This window comes from Rhipicephalus microplus, chromosome 6, assembly GCF_043290135.1.
Source record: "Rhipicephalus microplus isolate Deutch F79 chromosome 6, USDA_Rmic, whole genome shotgun sequence".
Taxonomy (NCBI): Eukaryota; Metazoa; Arthropoda; class Arachnida; order Ixodida; family Ixodidae; genus Rhipicephalus; species Rhipicephalus microplus.
Genome location: NC_134705.1, coordinates 86,575,248 through 86,598,142, shown reverse-complemented (window position 1 = coordinate 86,598,142; position 22,895 = coordinate 86,575,248). Strand labels below are relative to the sequence as shown.

At 44.4% G+C, this 22,895-nt stretch overlaps 1 protein-coding gene across 3 annotated transcripts in view; it reads right to left on the bottom strand.

Moving 5' to 3' along the window:
• Nucleotides 1–251: 251 nt before the first annotated feature.
• Nucleotides 252–22,895, bottom strand: part of hrg (poly(A) polymerase hiiragi) — a 79,296-nt gene continuing 56,652 nt past the window's right edge. For 2 of the 3 annotated variants that reach the window (XM_075866160.1, XM_075866158.1), the window contains exons 15-18: nucleotides 13,613–13,726; nucleotides 12,639–12,746; nucleotides 3,661–3,750; nucleotides 252–434 (exon numbers count right to left, since the gene is read on the bottom strand). In XM_075866160.1, coding sequence (XP_075722275.1) covers nucleotides 375–434; nucleotides 3,661–3,750; nucleotides 12,639–12,746; nucleotides 13,613–13,726 — 372 coding nt within the window. In that variant the 3' untranslated portion in view covers nucleotides 252–374. The remainder of the gene's footprint in view (nucleotides 435–3,660; nucleotides 3,751–12,638; nucleotides 12,747–13,612; nucleotides 13,727–22,895) is intronic. The other variant, XM_075866159.1, reaches the window with a different exon arrangement.

The window sequence follows — 22,895 nt, the reverse complement described above, 5'->3', positions numbered from 1 at the left end:
CTGAACATTAACAATTATGCAGAGATAGTGACAAGTCGAGACAAACAAGAGGCGGGTGAGGAAGGACGGTGGTTACATCGAGAAAACAGAAAAGAGTGGATGACTGATGGCAGGACAGGTTCGTGAAGAAGGTGGAAGCAGTGTGTGAGTGGACATGTTGAGCATCCTGAAAATAGCAATGCCGAAGAATGGAGTGGGTGCAGGGAGGGTGGATGTGAAAGCCAAGCAGTGGTGACGGAATTTCCTGAATCCTCTGCTCCTGCTGCTCAAGATATTTTTTGTTGTTTTGTTTCACGACTTTGCGCCTTTGTCCTGAGCATTTTTTGTCTCGTTCTCCCCTCTCTTTTGTTACCTGCGGCAGTGGAACGAAAGGCTCACACCGTGGACTCTAGCGCCGTCGCGTGCAGCGGTGACCTCGCAGTGCTGTCAATGCCCTGTAAGAGAAAGAGAATAGAGGCAACATACTTGCAACATACACTTTCATTCATTGCCACACTGGAGACCCTGTAACACGATTTTTGAACAGAGTCAGAAAATGGAGTCAATCGGTTGCCGAGAGGTTCTGCAAACTTGTAAGCCAGGCTACTATATGGTGCCAGGCACAAGATTGAATTTGAAATCCAATCAAGTTTCAATGTCAGCTCGAAATTGCTTGCCTTTCTCTCAACAAATGATGCCATAAGTGCAATTCAGCTTATGACATCACTTTGGCTGATTTGACCATATCGTGACCTCGACAGACACTGTAGCTGCAATAAGGTGTTGCGACATGCCTGCACTGCGCACGCTTGTGACCACATTGAACGCGAGCTGCACATTTAATTAGGAGGAGGAGGGTGCGCTCGAGGTCATGACGTGCACTGCCATATGAATGTAGCTTCTTATTCTCTTGCATCGACCACCCCGTCTAGCTTTGAAAAGCAAGGTCACTGGAATGCAGGGGAGGGAGGAAGCTACAAATCCCTGCAGCCCCGCACATAGTACTTGATGGATTCTAAAAAGCTTTGCAGCACTCAACTAGTGCAGGAATAAATTCTGATAGCATCATGGGTGCAACAGCCAAAATAGAATTTGGAGTAATTTTGGAGCAGCAAAATGTAACTTTTGGAGCACTACAATCCAAATTTGGAATATCATGAAACATCAAAATTGGAGCAGTATTAAAGAAAAAGCTTACATTAGAAAAAAATACATCGACAAAACATTCAATACACCTAAATCATGCAGGGATAACATGAGCACTGCTATTTCAATAAAAGCAGTGTACCTAAATACTCCACCTGTCAAATTCTTTGTCAGACTCTGCAAATTCAAATTTGGCTCTGCCAAGCTGGTGGCCTTGAAATTTGGGAGATTTGTAAAACCAAAGAATGGGGTGGCAAAAAACAAACTGATGCACAAGTTTTTTTGTTTTTTTCTAAGGTGGGGGGTGGCAGCAGCAATGTCATTCGCTGCTCCAAATGATTACCAGTAACTTTTTTAGACGTCAGCAGCCATACTAGTAGTACTCAAAATTACGCGGCACATACACACATGAGTAATTGAACAAAATGTGATGTGTCGCGTGACTAGCACTAACAGCCCTTTCCAAATCATGATTCACTTTTCGCAAGGCACTAGTGAACTGCGGAAAGGGTGGCTTAGGCAGCGACCTGTGCAGATTCGAACAAGGCTAAGCAACTTTTAAACCACTACAACCACCTCCACTCTTTTTTTTCTTTCACGCTGTGGTTAGGTTTAGGGCAGAACTTCTAGGCTTGCTTGCAAGCTGCGTTCGACCAGATGAAGTAACAACGGCGTGCGCCTGTCAGCCCAGCGACGGCACCGGATATCTACCGTCGGGACAACGCAACATCCAAGCCAGAAAATGTTTCATGTGCTGTTGCTACGGCAACCAACGTCGTGGATGGCAACGACAACGTTTGTACACGAAAAACGCGGCATATGTTCCCAACATGCTATAACCACATTTGCCGACTAATAAATTCATATTTGTCACGAAGCTACGCATTTTGTATTTGGCGTGAAGTTCCATTTTTCCAACGATATGTATCTGCTGCGGTCAGCGGACCGATGGGCGTGCGGCATTGTTCCTTTCTCTTATATTATCTGGTTGATCGAGTCTTGCAAGTGACCTCACCTAATGAGTATACAACTTATTATACTGTGCTCTAGGGTTAGTGTTTCCGCGATTGGTTTGCGTGATGACGCAAAAGGCAGGTGGCCAATGTGACCTCCATTTCTTGCTGAAATTAGCCCAGCTCCTCAAGTTTTGAGGCTGGTCAGGCATTTTGGCACCGCATAGAGCAATTTCTGCAAATTTCATGGTTTTGGTACAGCTCGGCTCAACAATGAAGAATTCTATCAAGAGGCGCTATTGGCGCAGCTATTGCACCTCCGGGTCACTTAACGATTAATACTTGGAACGGGTCGCATGACCCCTTCAACTCCTAGCATTAGATTTCCCTGCTTGTCCTACAAACAACATAGCATAGAGTCGACAGCATAAGAATAGACTAAGGACCTTGTTGGCAGAGAGTTACTTTATGCCACAATTTCATTTTCCCCTCCTCCAACATTGAGCTTCATCGATTTACCAAGTCCTGGACCACTCGCCGGCAAGCTGTGGACGCCTCGGCTCACAGGTGGCTACGTCACATGCACATGATCCATGCAAGACCGAGCGGCCTCGGGCCATCTGCCTGCTTGATGCTGTCTGCGTCCGCTGTGGCATCTGCTGTGCCGTCTGCTCCTTCCATGGATGTGACACAGGCCACAACGTCGACCCAATTCCAACCTCAACAGGAGTTATGTAGTGAATTATACCTATTTCAGCTGCAATACAATTTACTGTAAGTCAAATACTCGAGCGAGCACACATCGTAGACCCGCAAAATCGTTCCGCCGCCGTTTCTCCTAGCGAGAATTATCTCGTGTATGCCCAACTTTCGGGAATACGCACATGCTCAACGTGGCTCACAACACCGATGACAAGAACTGGGTGTGCAAACAATGTGAAATCTAGAAACATGCGAGACGCGGACATAAGAGCAAAGAGAGAGCAAGAGTGCTTCAAACATTTACCGTGTCTAATCCAAAGAGAGAGCAAGAGTGCTTCGAACATTTACTGTGTTTAACTCAAGATTGCTGCACAGGCATGCCGCTGCGCTGTCGTCTTCCAGCAGCCCAAAAGAAATTGTTTAGACAGTCTTGGGCCGCCCGAAGGTCACCAGGCACGCGAAAAACGAACATGGGTTCGTTTTTCCATCCCGGACCAGTGGGTGGAGCTTTCGGTTGGTCCCCGAGAAAAACGAATGCGGCACTAGCGTCTGGGGCCGTCCCGAACGTGTAAATCAATGAAGCTCATTATTGCAAATACACTTCAGTTGTATACAACACCGCCCATGCTTTCCTTGCTTTCACATGGCTGTGTCAAGCCGAGTCCATGAGATCAATACCTTGCATTAATATAAAATGGGAACAATATATTAAATATTATAAAAAGGGAACAAAAAATAGCTCTATAGTTTTCTCCATTATTCCACTGCTTTTCTATTGTTCCCCTTGTTTTAATTAGCATTTTTAAAGCCTAACCAGCACACAAGAGACAGCTTTTTCAATGCCCATTTCACAAAAAGACTGGCCACACTGCACACTTACGTCTGAGATGCACGCCTTTTCTTCAATGGCAGTTGACGATGTTACGGCAGAGCAGGGCTTCGGACTGTCACGCTGCAAGGCAATCACAGACTGCACAAGAAAAATGAGAAAAGCAGGGATCGCAGATCAGCCCATCTCCCTGAAATAAGCTCGCACCTGAGGACGACCCACACACTGAAACCCAGCGGGACACGTCTCAGGCACACAACACGAAATCACCATTTCTTCTAAAGTCATTAGTCACTGCAAGCCCACAGGTAACGGCGAAAAGTGCAGCTTGAGAAACAAAACGTTCACAAAGGTTTCGAAAGCCAGTACTTTCACTATAACTGAAAGGATGAATTATGAGAATGTATCACACTTAGCAGAAAAGTGTGGGTAGTCGGGGGAAGTGTATATTCTGCACCTGTTTTTATCAGACAAGAAAGACGCACATATTCGATAATATACAACTTCTCCGAGATGCTTATTAAATGAAAAAAGAAATACCTGCTTAAAGAGTGTGACTGCTGAGAAACACTTAAAAGACACAATTTGATGGCCATGTTGGTATAGTGAAAATTCACTCGGCATAATTGACATTATTAAAGGGACACAAAACGCAAATATTAGGTCAACGTTGATCGTTGAAATAGCAGTCCAAAAACCCCAAGAAAATACTGAAATACCATATTTGCTCTCGTAATGAACACACTTTTTTCCCCAAAAATAGGAGCAATGTTGGTGGGTGCCTTTTTTACGCGGGTTAAATTTTATGAAAACATTTTCCGGAAAAAGAAAAAATGCGGTAATGCAAAAAAAAAAAGTTAGGTCACTTAGCCTTTAGCTATTTACATACGCATACACTGTTTGGAAACAGCTTCTTTGTTGCACTTTACTCATCTTCGGTGGTTGATGGAGCTAGGGTTAGTGGGACTGCAGCGGATGAATGTAGGTGATGCGTTTATTACAGATAGAAAAGCAACACGCACGCGGCAGAAGGGGGGAGGGAGCGAGCCAAGGAGGTTGAGGGGGTGTGCAAACTGATAAAAAAGGGAAGAGATCCAACGGGTGAGGAGGCCATGGTAAACGGTACTGCAGCGGATGAATGTAGGGGGTGCGTTTGTTATGCGAGGGGGGGGGGGGGGGTAAATGCAAATTTTGATGACCGAAGTTTGGGGTGCGTTTCATATGCAAGTGCGTTCATTACGCGAGTAAATACGGTAGTGGTCCAAAATGGTCCTCCGACAACTTCTGTGCCAAGGAAGTGCTTAATTCGAAATAGTCACGTTTCAATATTTGCATCGCGCTAGCATACTTGAAGTCCCGCCTGAAAGTGGTCCTTCTGATGTCACTGTTGCCGTGCCCAACATTGCCCACCTATACTGCGCGACCGCCGGCACCAGTTGTAGCAGATTTACGGTGAAAATGGATCATCTCCCCGAAGAGAACCCTGATGGGATGCGAAGCAGGTACACTCCGCACAGTGTTGGCCCGGTAGAAACCGGCGTCGGTGCGGGTGCTGAAGGAACAGTTTGAAGTGAAACTCGATGCAGCGTTTACGCGAGTAAAACCTTGTTTGAAGCGCAATGACACAGCAGGCGGGTTGGGTTTCGTGCAAGTTTTATAGCAGATAAATGAGCTGAAAGAGTGTTTCCACCTGATGTGCAGTTGAGCGTTGTGGGCGGTGGAGAGGGTAAACCGAAAGAGAAGTGTGATACGAGCAAGCGGGGGATTCGGCAGCTGCTGCAGGTGAGAGAGAGTCAATGCAAAGCTGCGATTTGGCTACTTGGCACCGCTCCAACACCTGAGACGAGGAGAACGCGTTGCGGCGCGTTCATATGACCGTACCTACAGCGTTACGCACCTGAGTCAAAGAGATGCTTCGTATCTAAATGTAGCGGGAACCATAATAGCAACAACGGCCATTAAACAATTTTCTGTGATCTCGGAGGCCATGCTTCTGCTTGCTTGATCCAACTGATCCCTGCTAGAAGGCACCGCTTACCCAGCCTAACCAGCCGAAAACGGAACTTTTGAACCACTTGCATCATTTCCCACAGTAACGCCAGGCAGTTCTTTGTTTTCTTTAAGGGGAGACACTGGTCTGAAATTTTTTTTTTTTAATTTTCAGTATTTCCAGCTGAAATTTTAATACAATATGTATTTTTCACAGCTGAAAACAAACATGCAATTAGTTTTGTGCTATCACTTTTATATTTTTAAATATTGACTGTTACATAAGCTTGCATTCTGCCCAGCCTTTTGACATCTTCCTCATAAAATATTGCTACAAATTTGATATGACAGCATTCCATGAAGGCCAGGGAGTGCAACAAAACCATAATTTTATTTTTAGCTTCATTGGTACCAGAGTTATGGCCTTAACAAGTATACTCACTAGAAATCTGAAACTGTTGCTTAAGTTTGTTGCTAATTAAATCACTATTGTAAATAAAAATATTACATTTTTTTGGTTTTCTTGCACTAATCAATGTATAAGCTTTCAAATGCTGCAAGAATTATCAAAATCCGACTGCTACATCAAAAGATACTATGGGCAATGGCTTAGGGTGTGATGAAAAATGTTGTTTTCAGAAAATGAGAAAAGAAGTTTAGAAACATGCTGAGCACTTATATTTAACAAGAAAACGTGTCAATCGGTGTATTAACCATGTTAGAAGCCACCAGGAATGTAGTCATCATCATTCTCCTGGGTGCGCTTTCTTTTCATGGCATGCTTGAAGTTTTCAGCATGTTCATGCTTCTTCTCCACTGCCACTAGTCCGCGACTGTCCTTTTCTGAGCATCTTTCAGCGGCCACAACACTCTGCTGCAGGTGCAGCTCCTTCAATATGGCAGCATCTGCTCTCCCTTTGCCAGCGCTGAACCTTGCGACAGCTTCGGCCACAGCAGCTTCAACGGTGAAAAGCGACGCGTGTTTGTTTTTGGACACAAGCGACCAGATGACGGAGTGCAGGCTCTCGTTTGGGTTATGTGTATTGCCTCGCTGACAATGCTCCAGCAATTTCTTGTCAGAGAGGCGCGTGTAAATAGGCCGCAAGGCATCAATCACATACTCCGGCAGGTTGTAGCGATGGTTTGGAGGAGTCTCCTGCTTTGCAACAGCCTTGTTGTACTTGCACCATGACTCTTCACCAGTTGGGCAGTGAGAGTGCTGAGGGCCTGCATCAGTAGATGCTACGTGATAAAAGGTTGCCCAGACAGCATTATTCATGTCCTCAATGCTTCCTTGGTTGCTTTGTAAAGCCCATCCATAATATGACGTGAGCTTTGTGACCAGCTCGCCTGTCAGTTTGCCCTTGCCGCCAAGGCTTGGCATTCCTTCTGCTCTTTGTTTCTGCAGGAGGTTTCGAAGTGCAGTGCCCATGCGCTTATGCACAAGGTTGACACAGTCCTCTTTTTCTATTGGCACGAAGCCATATACCTGTGCCTCCTGCAGACTGTTGAAGGCCTGGCTGTCTCCATCACACAACAGGGGTGTGTAGTGGAGCCCATGTCTCTCCAATGAGCGGCCAAATAAAATTTGTGCTGCTCGCACCTCCATTTGTCCTGGCTTACTGGCGGTATTCTTTTGGCAAGTGTGACCAGCTAGCCACTCGGCATGCCTCGGGTTGTCCTCCTTCGGCCCTAGCTGGCAGCCCAAACAAAAGTTCGATAGGACGATGAAGTCGAGCACATAACCCGTGAATAGTTCAGTCACAGTCCCTACACAAATATGGGATGAGTGGCCCCTGGTCAGCTAAGTCCCATCAAAGGAAACGGCGATATTCCCAGGATTTCCATAGTTGAGCTCGGAATACACAGTTTTCACGGTACACGCGCAGTCGTCAAGAAGGCTGCCGCGCAGCAGCCTTCTGGGCGGCAGGGTTCATTTTCAATTTCACATTATCCTGGTATGTCTTGGTGTGCACGCCTCTCCGTGAAATATTTAGGGCGGAAAAAATATCGTTGAGCGCAGTTTGCCCGTTTCCTGTGCACATTGCCGTGCGAACCGGGGGCACGTTAATTTCGAAGGGGCCGTGCGCTGCGTCCCGCCCTGCTCTCGGCGAGCTCCATACGGTCCTCAGTTTACCGCACTTGTCACCTGTGAGAACAAGTTTCGCAGCTACGCCATATTCGCGGTCTTCCTTGGAGATTCTGCTAGGCCCGCCACACACACCCCACTTCATACACTGAAGAAGTTCGTTGCGGCTCCATCCGAGTCACGAAAAAAAAAAAAAAAAATGCTTGCGTTTTGTGGCAGACTTCGATGAAAGATCTTGCATAAGATCGCTCGCACGACACTCGATGGCCACTTTTTCAGCGTCGGAAATCAGGGGAGTGTCGACGCGCACAGCTCTCGTGTGATCTTGGGACGCGGCTATCGCGTCCGCGATCGCGGGTGCCGCGGCGGTGATAGCGCTGGCACAGCCTGCTTCTTCCGAGTTCTCGGCGGCAGAAGGTCTCGCTGGTGATAAGGTGCTGGCTCTCGGACGCCGTTTTCGCCTTTTTCCGAACGCATGAGCGCTCCGGAATTTCCGCCGGAACTTCCGATGACCGCCTGCCATTGCACCGAATGCACAGCCGTTGTTATGCCTCTACGCGAAATGGCGGCTTGCACGCAGCTGTCTAGCAGACGAATCCATTCGCGTCAAATAGTAAACCGGGAACTGCCCCACGTGACAAAAACGCACCAATAATGTGCGAGTATTCAGTTTTTCTTTATGCGCGATAGCTGAGTTGTTGCTAGACGAAAAATGTACTTCTGCTAGGAACAGATAATAGAAAAATGCGTCTTTGAAATGAGACCAAAATGGCCGCGCTACTTGGAGCGGTTCTCACGCGCTGCGGCGTTAAATACGACCGTTTTTGAGGTGGTTTCGGAATCGAAAATCGTCATCAAACTGACTTTGCGACCCAATAACTCGACAAATACGCATTACAGGGCTATAATATTTTAGGAACAGCTTCCTTAGACCTTAATTATTATGAAAAAAAAAACATAAAAAAATCGGATTTTCGGAAAATTTTCGGCCTCCCATACCCATGTCTGCTCTTAAATCAAACAGAAACCGGCAATCAGCATTGTATTACACCTCTTGATGCACAGAGAGTTCTTTTTCTTTTTATTGCAGCTTGTTTGATTACTAGTGATCAATTGTAGGCAGACACTCTCACGTCATCGAGATCATTTCGCAGATGTCCCATTCGTGGTGCACGTCCCGTGTTACATTTAGATTAATCTCTTGGTAAGTAAGGCATTGTTGATGATTTTGCCGTTTTAGACGTCATACATTAAGCTTTCACTCCGCCTTAAATTGTCATTCGCCTTTAGTGTCCCTTTAACATGTCACAGCAACATCACTCATAAGAGCCAGTGTATCGCATGCCTTGTACCAAGACAGAAATTGGCTCACATGTATTATCGTCAGAGTAGATTAGCTGTTCCAACTTTTGCCAATATTTTAAACCTGTGTCAACGGTTAAAATGAAATGACAAAAAAAAAAAATGAAAGAGGTCTGCTCAGAGGTCGGTCGTTGCACATTCACTGAGCTGGTTGAGTGAAGAAAAAAGGCACTTTCCATGCAACAAAATTTTCCAGGCACCATCTGGAAATACACGCAAAGGATTAAAGAAACTCTCAGAAATAAAGCACTGGTGCAATAAACAAAAGAGCTTGTGCGTCAAGCAAACTTACGCCTTGATTGCTGGTAAGGAAGTGCCACCCTAAAGCAGCGCCCAGCCACAATCCAACACAGCTGCACCACACCAAACGACAACAAAGTCTGTTCCGTTGCCGCACAACAAAAGTACTAGCAGCTACACGCAAGATACACACAGTGCTATTTCTAAATACAGGTTACCAATAAGTGATCATCTGTCATCTTGCTGTTGAGGGATTACCAAATCATAAAGCTCAGTCCATACTACACCTTTTTAACACTAACCAAGTTATCCTTTACCGTTGACCAAATTACAGCACATTGTCCGGACATATTTACAGATTACTGGTAGTGAGACTAGGCACTGCAACGTTTAACGAGAGGCACGCAAAGCTGATGCTGCAGAGACTCAAATATTGTGTGAAACAAGTGGTGTATAGCTATACCATTGGAAAGAAGGCATTTCCTAAAGTACTAATGTCATGTTCTTTTAATGAAAGCAGTAGTGCGTGAAAAAATGTTTTATAAGCATCGTTTCTGGACAAATTGCCACAAGAGATTGTGCACAGCTATGCTACTACTTTCCAGGCGTCCGGAAAACTGATGATGTGCAAATCCCAAGAAGTTTATGGACAAGCTCGAAATCTACCCAACATCTAGTTTAACAAATGTGACTTTTTCAGGTTACCAGCAGCCAACTCAACACTGGATGATTAGTTGGTAAACACAAGTTGGCACTTCGAATGCCTAGAGCGGGTAATCAATATGTTCTATTCATCAAAGTACAACACGGTGCAATGCTACGAATATGACCTTCAATACACTCAGTCACATAGCGTTATATCCAGGCATCTGAACTTATCATATTTATTTGAAATTTGCCCCAATTCAGTACATTAATACTTCGCTAACTCGAACTCGCATCTCGAAAAATCATCCAAGTCGAAATGTTCCGCAGCATCGCACATTTTCCAATATGTCCTATGTATATTTTTCCCTATGTTTCAAAGTATTTTTGGGTCGGATTGTAGATAACTTGAAATCTTGACTGGGAGTGGAAAGAAAATTCCACCCCCAAACCATTTCACAAGATTCGCGTGATGCTGCCACGACCGAAGTCCATCGACTGTTTTTCCTTATCTATCCGCACCTGCCGCTGCGTCGATGCTTTCCGCGAACTTGAAGTGTGCGAAGTCTGAGCCCAGCAAAACATCAACTTAGTCATGCAACCCTGTGGCACGTCGCGTGACACATGCACTCAGCAAGTAGGCCCTCTGCCCACGCTTGGCGTAGTTTGTCTTGTTTGCTTTGTACAGTGCACATAATTTTCCCTGAGGTGTGATTTCCATTCATCTGCACAGACCAAGTGGTACGGATTTTTCGCTGCCTGTGAAGAGCGGCAACTTCGCATGAGTGCCGCAACTATGGCATCAAAGCAGTGCAAGTCGCTAACTCTAGAAAAAAAGGTTGCCCTAACTAAGGAAGTGGAGAAAGGAGGCCGAATAAAATCGAGCATCGTGCAGGGATTTCGCATCCCTTCGTCTAAACTTTCGCGGATGCCCAAAAACAAGCAGCAGGTGCTGGATGGATTCGAGCAGAGCTGCTCCAGCTAGCGAAAACAAGTTCGAGAGTTGAAGTTCCCAGACGCTGAAGCAGCGTTGATGGTATGGCTTCGAAATAAGGTCGCGTGCAGCGACGGGGAATATTGACTGATGCGATGTGTCAAACAGCTGGAAGATGTCTTCCTAGGCCCGAGTATGACCGCAAAGCAAACGAGCATTAGGCAGTTTTTCTCTGCTAAATAAAATGGCAGAGCGGTAAAACCCAGATGTTAAAGTCTCTTGTGTGTTAGTTTTGTATCTTTTAAACCTGCACGAGAAGAAAGATTAAAAACTGCAGCTGAAGAGCCAATAAATAGTAGTGATTTTGCTGAGAAGTGCTCATTTTTCTCGGCAATTAGTGCAACTCTGCTTATCTCTAAAATATGTTAATCTCTACATTTTCTCTGGTTTTTATGACTTCGAGTTAACCAGGAATGCCCACAATGTTTACTTCCGTGAGCACAGTGCTTCATTCACTTGGTACTCTGGAAATATTTCGCAACAGATGAGAACTCACACTGAATATAACTGGAGTGCTAAAGCAAACTTCAACAACTAAGTGATTTAAGCTACTGCTCAACTGTATCTAGCAGAGGACACGTCCCAGCTATAAAACTATTGTTGGCAACAGAGGCTGAGATGTAACACTGTCTCGAGGCAAAAGCTACTTATGCTGCTAGTTTCACTTGACCCTGTAACTTTTTTTAAATAGGTTTGTTCAAAATAAATGCCCTCTCCATTTAACTATACCTGCGTTTAACTATACTGTAGACCTAGCTTCCGCTATGACACCATCCTCGCACTAAGCACAAGAACTTTGCAGTGTAAATGCCAGGGTGCTGCATGCCGCAATGCAAAACCATCTGGAGACTGTTTTGCTTCTCGACTTAATCTAGCTGACAGAAATGCTGTCTGTACGGATAGACAGACGCACGGATGCACGGACAGAAGCAAGAATGAACGGATTGACTGATGGATGCTTCGCCCCACTCATCATCATTCACTCTGTGGATATGCCGTGAACAGCAACTTCAAAAACAACCCTTCTAGCTTTCAGAACTTGCTTTACATATATGAAAAAAGCACCCCCTTCTTGTTGAAAAGCCATGCTACCTTCAATGTAATTGAGCGACCACTGAGAACTAACATGGGCAGCCCGTCAAGTATGGCGGTCATTTTAGCCTGTTATAAGCAACCATGATCGAACTTGTCACCACCCTAAAAAATGGAGACGCCTGCACATGGACTCTGTGTAAAACAAGATGGCACCCAGACGACATTCTCCTTCTGGGATCTTTTCTGGGCTCATTCATTATTTTTGCAAAATTGTACAAAACATTTGTAAAACTATAAAAACAAGAAAAAGCCCGAAGAGTTAACACAGCAGTCAATTGGAAGGAATTGGATGATATGCATCCCCAGCGCTCCTGCTTACACTAAACAGCTATAAGGTTCTAGGCAACATGACGAGACTGTGATGTATTTATTCTTTTACAGCAAGCATTGCCGACACATTAACCTTCCCATCAGTACATAGTCATCATTCCAGTTTGGGTCAGAGTAGCTTGGGGTTATTACTCACCACAAAAAAAAAAAAAAAAAAAACAAGACCCAATGCCTAAATGCTTCTTCAAGCAATGAGAGAGAAGGAAAGAGCAAAAAAAGAAATAGAGAACAAGTGGCCTCCCGACGGGGGGGGGGGGGGCAGGCTCTGCCCAGTCGCAACAATACCTCGGGCCCGCTTGCCGACGACCCCAAACTCGCAGGCTCAGGTTCGGGCACCACGTGGTTGCGCTGTGGCGACGATGAGGACACCGTGTTGTCGTCGTCCTCCATCTTCTGCGCAGAAAACACAAATGCCAGACAACACATTTCCGGAATTAAGATTTGCAGGTAGTTGACACCAGTATTGTACTTGGAGGAAAAGTGCAACCATCGTGTTGACGTCTATGGAAGTAGCAGTGCCAGTGTTGGACATGCCGTGGCCGTTTAATAAACAGTTAAGAAATGTCCGTATTTCATGATGCGCTTGTCAAAGAAAAACAATATACATGAAAAGGAATATTGCAATCTTAACGATCTAACCATTCTACAGGGTTGAACAAATGGCACAAGACTAAACTACTCTCAACCATGACCTCAGCATTCTGTAAACACTGGAACAGACGAAAGCTTGCAAGAGCAGGTTACAGAAATTGCACAAGCAAAAGAACTAGACTGACATGGCACTACTTTGAATTGAGCTTTGTGGAAAGGTTAATAGAATTATATACCAAAGAAAGAATAACAAGTACAAGAAACGGGCAACCATATGTACAGTCATGAACAATCGAAATATGAACAAGTTAGAGCTGACTAAAATACGTTCTCGTTTTTGCCGGTGTACTTGTATCGTCAGCATGATTTGTTTGTTATGGCTAAAAAAAAATTTTACAATCGCATAATTACCGGTGCTGTACTGAGATAATTATGCGATTACGGCTGTGAAAGCTCATGTGCTTTGTAATTTGTTGTTCATGCTTCATACGAGTATGCCCACATCTGGATTTTTTCTTTCTTTTTCTTGTGCACATCTTTCTAGCCTTGTGTGGCATTTTTGATGATGTGCAGTGTGAAAAAACAAAGTGATAAAAGAGAAAGAAACTGCCCGAATTCAGTGAAATCCCCAAAACACAGCGGTCACTCACACAAGCTATAACACGCACCTCACTGCTGTCTGGCTTGGGCCGCTTGGGCGCCTCCCCGTCAGCTTCACAGTCATCTTCGCAGTGCCGCTTCGTGCCACTGCTGGTGTTCAGGGGCGACGAAGAATCGTCCGTCTGGAGACAAAGGATCGGGTATTTCAAAGCACTGACTACTGAGCAAATGCCAAGATACCTGTGTCAGTCAGCCAGTCAACAAACTTTATTCAGGTCCTAAGGAACTACAGAGTCGTAGTTGTGAGCCGCGCCCCCGTTTAATCGAAATGGGAAGGCTAAATGAAAAAGGCAGCACGACAACAATAGGCCTGGAGCAAGTATTTCCTAAAAAATTTGCCCCAAATGGAAATGTACAGTATTGTCGAATTGAAACAAATTCAATACGTCAACAACCGCGATCACAATAACAGAGTTGGGCCAGTTGGTTTCGGTACATTCATGATAAACAAATGCTATGAACAATTGCGGTAACTATGTCAAGTTGCTGCAAACGTTGTTGCTAAAAGCTTTGACACAAATCTGTCATTCCACCAATGTAACAAGAATTGTAGACAAGAGAAAAATGTGCAAACATTACTTGGCCCTAAATTACAATTACAATGTAAGAGTACTCTGCCCATCACAAATTTTCCAGCTCCTTTTATTCCAGCTGACTTGAATGCCACAGTGCCCCTTGATTAATTTCAGATACTGTTCTTTTTTTATGATGCAACTAAATTCATTATGAACAAGGTTTCCACTAATAATGACAGTGTTGGTTGGATCGATCTTCTGCACAGCAGCAGAAGAGTACAGCCGCTATTCCACTGTACTGGGTTAGCACTCACTAGAGACACACACTTCGTAGTGGATCCGTAGAACCAGCACCAAAGTATCCTACATGTATGTCAAGGCTGTTTTCTGAATGTGACACACATTAGATACCTGCAATAAATAGTGCTCAGATCAGGAGCCGTGCACTCTTAAAAGACACCGACACAAAATCTTTGCACTCGTTTTGTTGCAACAGGTATCTTATGCTTCACTTATCACAGCCGAAAACCTCGTTTGCACAAATGTGTGACAATCATTCTTTTAGAGACACTGTTAGAAAGCCCAGTTGCAGTTTCGGTTTCAAAGAGCATAGAGCTAAGGTGGAGGAGTTCCAGCAGCAAAACACGTCTGGCCACATGGCCAAGCAAAACTGCGACGTGGCGGTGCGTGCGAGAGCATACGTAAGCGGGCGCTGCACTAAATGCCAACACACGCAAAGCCGCAGGCACGGAGAAAGATATTGCAGGCAGTGCAAGCGCAAGGTGTGTGCCAGCAAGCAGCCAACACAAACTCGCAACGTAGGCTGGTTTACACTGCCGCTGCGTTGATGCTGGTGTTGCAAGGGACTCCGAGTGTCGCTCAATTGAATAGGATGCACTTTAAAGTTGCTTTTAAATATGTTCAAGCTATATTTGCCCTTGATATTTTGTAGATGCAGGAGGATTGACAACTACTATACTCGCCACACACCGAACCAACAAAGACTATACTTGTCAAATGAGTCTCGCAGTGCTAGATGGCCACACTTGTCTATGCTGTGCTATAGTATTTGTCACTGCTCTTAATCTATTGCCATGCAGTGTAGTCGCCCTCAAGTTATCTTGTTTTTGGCAATTGGTGAAATAAAGGGGCCCAACTGAATTAAAGAAAAAAATGGTGCAGATTTAATTTCAAAAAGGATCCACAAGTTCAACCAACAAAAATTTTTCTTACAAATTCTGGCGCATTTTTCTTTACTTCTTATGGTAGCTATAGGGTTCCAATGGGTACTATTCTGAAATTCTGCATCTAGGTGTGAAGTGCCACCTACAGTACTAGACAGTGAACAAATTTTTTTGTTTTTTTTGTTTTTTTTGCAAGATGGGCACGTACAGTGCCCCCACAAGTTAATATGAGACATTTTTTCCAGTATAATGATAGCTATGACCAATTGCTCGTGATCACCACACCATGCCATTGCAAGCCTGGCCATTAAAAGTGATTTGGGCTCCAACTGTAGACGCTGTAAATAAGAGCATGCAAAAAAGTAGGCTGGAAACAAAGGTACGAATGCTGAAATATATGTGAACGCAACTCTGTGCAGGCAAGCAGTGTATTTTTTACTCTTCGAAGAGCACACATAAGTTGCCACATTTTATCTTACAGTGTAAGACCACCTATGTTCTTTCTAGTATAACATCGTGAGCTTCTCCAGTTAACACTTTCTTTAAGAAACCATCACTGCTTAAAAAATACAGCACAATTACCTGCTGTTGACCATAGCCCCATAGCTCTGCTCGAATTGTCGAGTCTACTTCCGAGAAGGCAGACGCCGACTGACACTAACGGCACATCGGATGCACTTACCTTGCATGAGCAACGGGCGAGACATGTGCGTACAAAGAGAGGCTGGCACGTAGCAAATTGTACAGCACAGGCTTTATTGCAGTTAGTAACATTATCTGAGCTTTATTTACAATACAACACCAGCGATGTAAATTCACGTCAATTTTCAAAGCAATGAACAGCGCTGCACAACCATAACAAGAAATCGCAGCATTGGCATGAGAAGCTCTGCTGCTAAGGGTGAACTTCGTGTTGCAGACTCTACTCTGATGAACTACCCCTATCCGTGTCACAATGAAATGCAAGATGGTAAAGCACAATGGTCATGGTATGAAATGCCAAATCAAAACATCCGGCATGACTGGTACACGAGATTGCTTGAGAACTACATAATGCCATTATGATATCGACAACTGAGGACTGACCCCAATGCAAGTGGACGAGAAAACAAACTGAGGACTGACCCCAATGCAAGTGGACGAGAAAACAAAGTGATGCTACACGAATCAAGGACGAAACAAAAGTGTCGCATAGTCACCCATTTCATTTCGTGGGCACTGTGCACCGAAGTACAACACGAAATACCATATATTAATGCTCAAGTTCCAACTGTCTTATAGTTCTTAAGAGTACAGAATATTCTGCAAAATAGAACGACACTTAAGTGTGCACACGTCCATTCACATTAGCAACGAAATGTTTTTCTTCAAACTTGTTTCCATTTACTGAGCAAGTTTATTAACCAATAAGAGTTCTTGTCGTATAGTACAGTGGCAGTTTTGCTTTCCGCAAGCTCACTGCCATACGTCTAAGGCTTCAACCCTGCGTTTTATTTCCCACCATAATGATACACGCCAACAAGTACTTGCAAGAAGCGTTTAAAAATTTTGTTTTTTCTGTCTCCTTGCCATTTTCTGGAACAATGTCCAGCTTTGCATCACATGGTCTGCAGCAATGCCCTTTCGTGGATTGTTTCGTCGTGTTATCAGAATGCATAGTCACAAGGGTTTAGCAGTCAGTGAACGCACTAGTCTCTGGAAGAGACTGTCGTGGATTTGTCACAACTGCGTTTTAGCCGTCGTAGCTTGAAGTGGATAAATATCAACCCTTGGAGGGCCAATGACAAACTTACATCCTCCGCAAACGTCTTGAAGATATCAATGACGCACATTTATCATTAATTTCACACTATTGCCCCGTGCACTGCTGAAATAAGTGAACAATTCTTGCCGCCATGTCTTTCTATTTTTATTTTATATGCTTTACAAAAGCAGTGCACCGGCTAGTTTCTGTTGCATCCTATAAGATGTCCCCGCTTGATTTCCGCCCGTAAAACTGACAGCTGTATAGTTTAGAATCTCTCACTATTTGGTTACGTTCTCGTTTATTGCTCCCCAGGGTGCAATTACACCAGTTTCCGTGCACGCACTGGCACAATGCCATTGTGGTTGCATTTCCCGTTTAGACGACTGTCAACAACCTCTTCAGTCTCGTTCGCGATAAGACGAAAAAGATTACCATAAAATACCGAGCAAGGTGAAGGATAATCCAACTAGATTTGGAAGCAGTATGCTTGCTCAACCCCGAACCAGTCATTGGCCCTTGCTCGGGTCGAGGGGCACTTGCTTGGAATTTTTTAGGTATTGTAGGTTTCAGACTCGTTTTTTGCTTTCCGGGCGTGTGCACCACTAGTTTCCTTCAGTGCGCTCACTGAGGCAGCTCGCTTGCTCCGTGAAAACGTGTGCCGGTTTCTCTGCTGCAAGTGAACCTAGAAGAGATTCCTCCGAATAACTGCTCAACTGCCAAATCGGAATCAGATTCATTGCACGTCAGCCTGTCATACATGGAGTTCGAATTTGAATGTTCATCACCGTGCAGTGTTTCAGAAGCGTGCGGCTTTTTTTAGACTATACAGATTTTATCAATGGCGTTATTTCCTCATCCGCGTTTTTCAGTTGACGCAACTTCTTACACTTACTTTCGTGTGCCTGGGAACTACACAGAACAGATCTTATTACAGTTGGCAATTTTTAAGTCGAATAAGCTTTTTTTACAAAATTTATCTTGGTATTACTTGTGAATAAACCATGGGAATGCAACAACAACACAAACCTTTTTTTTGTCACATTATGGTAACCGTAAAGAAACTTCAACCTTTTCCAATACAGTAAGCAACCTGGATCGCGTTAGGCGAAAAGAATAGACCCTCAAAAGGTTAACCCTTGGACGCACACGTACATCTCACAGAAAAGCCACAAGATGGTGAAAGCTTAACATGTGCGTTGTCGCTTGAATTTTTATTGATTGATTTGTGGGGTTTAACTTCCCAAAACCACTATTTGATTATGAGAGACGCCGTAGTGGAGGGCTCCGGAAATTTTGACCACCTGGGGTTCTTTAACGTGCACCCAAATCTGCGTACACGGGCCTACAATATTTTTGCCTCCATCGGAAATGCAGCCGCCACAGCCGGGATTTGATCCCGCGACCTGCGGGTCAGCAGCCGAGTACCTTAGCCACTAGACCACCGCGGCGGGGCCGCCTGAATTTTTAAACCGGTCGCTTTTTTCCATTATTTTTCTTGCTTACAACATGCTGTCAAGTTACAGGTATACATGATAATTTCTTCTAGCACTGATGCTTCTCAGTTTCCATTGCTACGCTCAAGTGAAATGGCTAGCTTTGATTTCGTCCTTCGATTGGTGCCCACTCATTGCACTGACGGAACTGATGGCTTTAGAATTAAAAATCTCAAAAGGAGACAGATTAGTCAGCATCCAGTTAGGTACCTCCCGGTATGCAGTCACACCCATTTCTGCGCAATACACTTATTGACACAAACAATGCCACTGTGGTTGAGTTTCCAGTTTCGGGGACTCAAAAACCGCTGCTCTTTTATTTGCAACAAGAAAAATTTTATTTCTATATTTGTAAGCTCAGCACTAGCCAAGAACAAGCTCACAACTGCTTAATTTTCTTCAGTGCACTCACCCGCACAGTTCCCTTGCACAGTTCAAATGCGTGCTTCTCTGCTGCAAAAAAGGGTCTAGTCGCGATTCGTCTGAACTACTGCTTGACCGGTGAATTTGAACCAAATTTAGTAAGTGCTTGGTGATGCCACATCCTGGACTTTGGTGTATGACAGCCATTTATTGCAGCACGTGATGTTGTGAACTCTTATAGAACGATTTTTTTCATAGAATTTATATGTGCGAAAAACTGTATATGAAAACACAAATAATTTTTTTGTCACTTGGCATTCACTTAAAGTGGAATTTTTATTTCATAGATTTGTCTGTAGAACCTTATTCAACTATAAAAAATATACAATTCTGAGACTCATTGCACGAAAAAAACTAGCCCTCAAAAGGTTAACCCCTAACTGCAACGAAATTTCGCACACCTCAAAACATCGATTTACAGGCACTCTAGCTAGAGTTATTGTTGCGAAATTTCACCTCCAAAATGCAAGTGGTTACACGAGAAAAAAAAAAAAAAAAAAACTCCAACAATCCAACCCTTCATACCAGAGCTAGAAAAAGCTACGCCATTACGGCTGACTAACACACAGCCTGCAGCTCAAGTACCAGGCAAATTATTTGCTCTGTGCTCCAAAGTATTCTCTCGGCAGCGGTGCTACAGAGTTTTATTCTTAGATGGTGAAGAAACAAACTATATAAAGGTCCACAGTGAAGGAAACACTAATACATGCTCACAAAGCACTCCTTTAAGCGCGCTTCACACCTGTAGTTTCATCCTGTTGTCTCCGAGAACTCACTGGTCCACAAAGCGATGCTGCTGGTTTAAACATTGTGCATTCTCGCTTCATTAATAAACTGCAAACGGTAAGATAGCATTGTTTTCAATATTGATGCTGGGTTTGGCACACTTCCAGGTCTACCAAAATCATTTCTGCATTACTGTAACAGTAAACTGCACCCAAAACTTTCATTATATTAGGCTTGACGAAATTACGTTTACGTTCTTGAATCACTTAGAATTAAGCACGACTACATTTATGTCAAACTTCGCTGCTTTGACTACTCTCAACAAGATGCAATCCGATACGCTTTTGAGGCTTCCATTACTCGCACGTAGATAGTGCAGCTGCCAAGCTAGTCCTCTGCGGGGCATTGTTTCACTGGTTTCACACTATTCTAAACGTCTTTCGAATCGCGTTGCCCTATATGATAGCGCGCAAAACACACCAACTCAAGCGTTTTACGCTATACTCTAATACGAAGAGTACCTCTCGACGTACTTCCCGGTGTTAAGCTCACAGTGGCTGAATATTCACGGCACTGCATTGAGTAAAGATTCAACGTTGTTTGAACAGTATTTAAGCAAAGAGACATTGGCTGTGCATACTGTTGTCACCTTTGAAGTGCGCCATTCAGAGTACCACACTGTTTGATACATCGCCAATTTCTTCCACCTAGTTGCAATGACCCACAGCTATTGGAGCCTTACATTTTTTGGGAAAGCACAAAAGTTGGTTTCCACCATAACATACCGTAATTACTTGCATAATCCTCGCACTTCTTTCTGGTGGAGAAGTGATGCAAAGTTGGGAGGGGCAAGAATTACGTGGGGAAAACTTTCCACGAAAATGTACAGAGCGAAAAAGAAAACGAAGTAGCCGCAAATAGGGCTTCTCGCACCAGCAACTAACAGCAAGCTTTGAGAAGTACTAATTAAAATTTACCTGAACAATAGAAGCAGAGGTTCAACACAAGGCAAGATTTGTTTGAGACATAGTGCAAGCAAATAGTCGAGAATTAGAATACCATACGCAAAGCTTGTGGGCGTTGCGGGCGTAGCGGTAGCATTCGTCACTCAACAGGAGCCCTCAAAACGTAAGAGTAGGACATCAGTATTGGGCTGATGGCTATTTAACAGAATTGTCTGCAGTTTTTTTCTGAAGAAATAGTTTAGCATCAACCCCAGTCATATGCACACGGCCGGCCTAACGCGCCTTGGTGGCTTTCAGCTGCCGTCACCAGTAGCGAATACAAAACTCGCCGACTTCGAAGGGCCTACCGGCAGCCCTGTTGCTGTTGTTTAGTGCATGATAAATCACTTTCAACTTGAAAACAGCCGTGTAGCTTCAGTACCGCCCCATAACATGACAAGATTATCGACACAACATACAAAACACGCTGCAACGCACACATGGCGCTTTGGCTTGGCTTCGATTGGATTGAATCTTCGTGCAATAATCATACTCTTGGTGCTTAAAAGATGGTGCCAGATGGCGCCCGCTATCATCATCAATGGCTGGAACGAGCAGACTACATTACTGCATCAATTTTTGGGGTGCGATAATTACTTCTCGAGAAAAAAAAAAATCGTATTTTTTATGGGCGATGTCGGGGGTGAGAGAATTATGCGAGTGCGAGGATTATGCAAGTAAATACGGTGTTCTAGCATCCTACAGCCATTCATTTCGTCCAAAAAGAGTTACCTCTTCCGAATTAGCCGCTTGTTGAGGGGCGTCACCAATGTTGGCGTCACGCAGAAAAGGAAGAGATGCTGCTGCAGAGTTTTTGCTAGCTGCAGTGAGCTATAACTGACGTCACTCGAGTTTGTGCCAGATTCGGCGGGACACACAGGTAGGGCTCCACGTCGTGTTTAAGCTGACAATTTAGAGCACAGATTGTAAACCAAATACGCGACTGCGAGATTTTTCGCTGTGGTTGTAATTATTGCGCATTTCGAGCAAATCCTGTCCCAAGTGAAATTTCGTTGCAGTTGACCTTTAAGCTTTGCAGTACTTTCCGACTTCACATGCCAGATCAAAAATACAGCTAACCCACTAAGGTAAAACAGCTCACCCAAAGTGAACACTCAAGAAGACGAGTACATCCACAAGCACGGCACTTGGCTTTTAGAAGAAAAGTATACCTTTATTGAAAGCCATTACAACCTGCTTTGGCACACAGAGATCATAACAAGAAATTGCACGCGCTGTAATTTTGATGCCGCCCACGGGATGTGTGCTCAGATGACAGTGCACACAGGCACACCCCCAATGGGAGAAAAAGCTACATGCAGTCCATGATTTAGCGAGAACATAGGTCAGCAGACGAGTCACAACAGGCACATAATTAAGGATCAAGGATAATGAGCTGAAGGTGTGAGAGGGCAGCTGAGCCACAAAGTGAGTGGCAACTTAAAAATAATAAGCAAAGGAAGGAACTGAAAACTAAACTGCCAAAAAAAAAATTTCTTTAATGCCTCAATGATGAACGTAACTTTCCCACCACAGAAAAGTGTGGCACACTGCTGAATGATGACATAGCCCTGACCTATCCTGCTTGAAACTACTCAATTTTTTTTTTCTTTGGGGGGGGGGGGGGGGGGGGGGGCGTCATAAAATTTACAAAGGTGGGAAGAAGTTGACTAGAATTGACTAGATTATGCTGCAAAAGGAAGAGAAACACTGTCATGACTGTTTCAAGTGGGTCTTCCTAAACAGAGGTTACATTTAAGGGGGAAGGGGGGGGGGGGTAACAGCCTTTCAAGATTAAGGGTAAGAAAAAGAAAAGATCGCAGGGGATACAAAAACATCCGAAAAGAAAAAAACAAATCTCGCCACGAACGGGTTAAACACCGGATAGAGGGAGAATTTACGTGCTAGGGGTACTGTACGTTTTCCAAATTGCCGAACTGCCACTAACTAAATAAGCAGAATGTTACGCGAAAAAGAGGAGGGTGGGAAGGAATGGCAGGGTGTCAATCCATTGCAGCCATGCGGTGTACAGCTACACTACTGCTAATGCTGCCACCTAGCAGGAAAGGCACATCATGTCGTCGGCTGGCGTCTGGGCCAGGGGGGTGTGCACAGAGAGAAGCAAGGCCAGCACCCAGCATGCATGGAAACGAGCGTCCCCCTCAGATGACAACAGGCAAGCAGGGTGCAGCAGTGCAG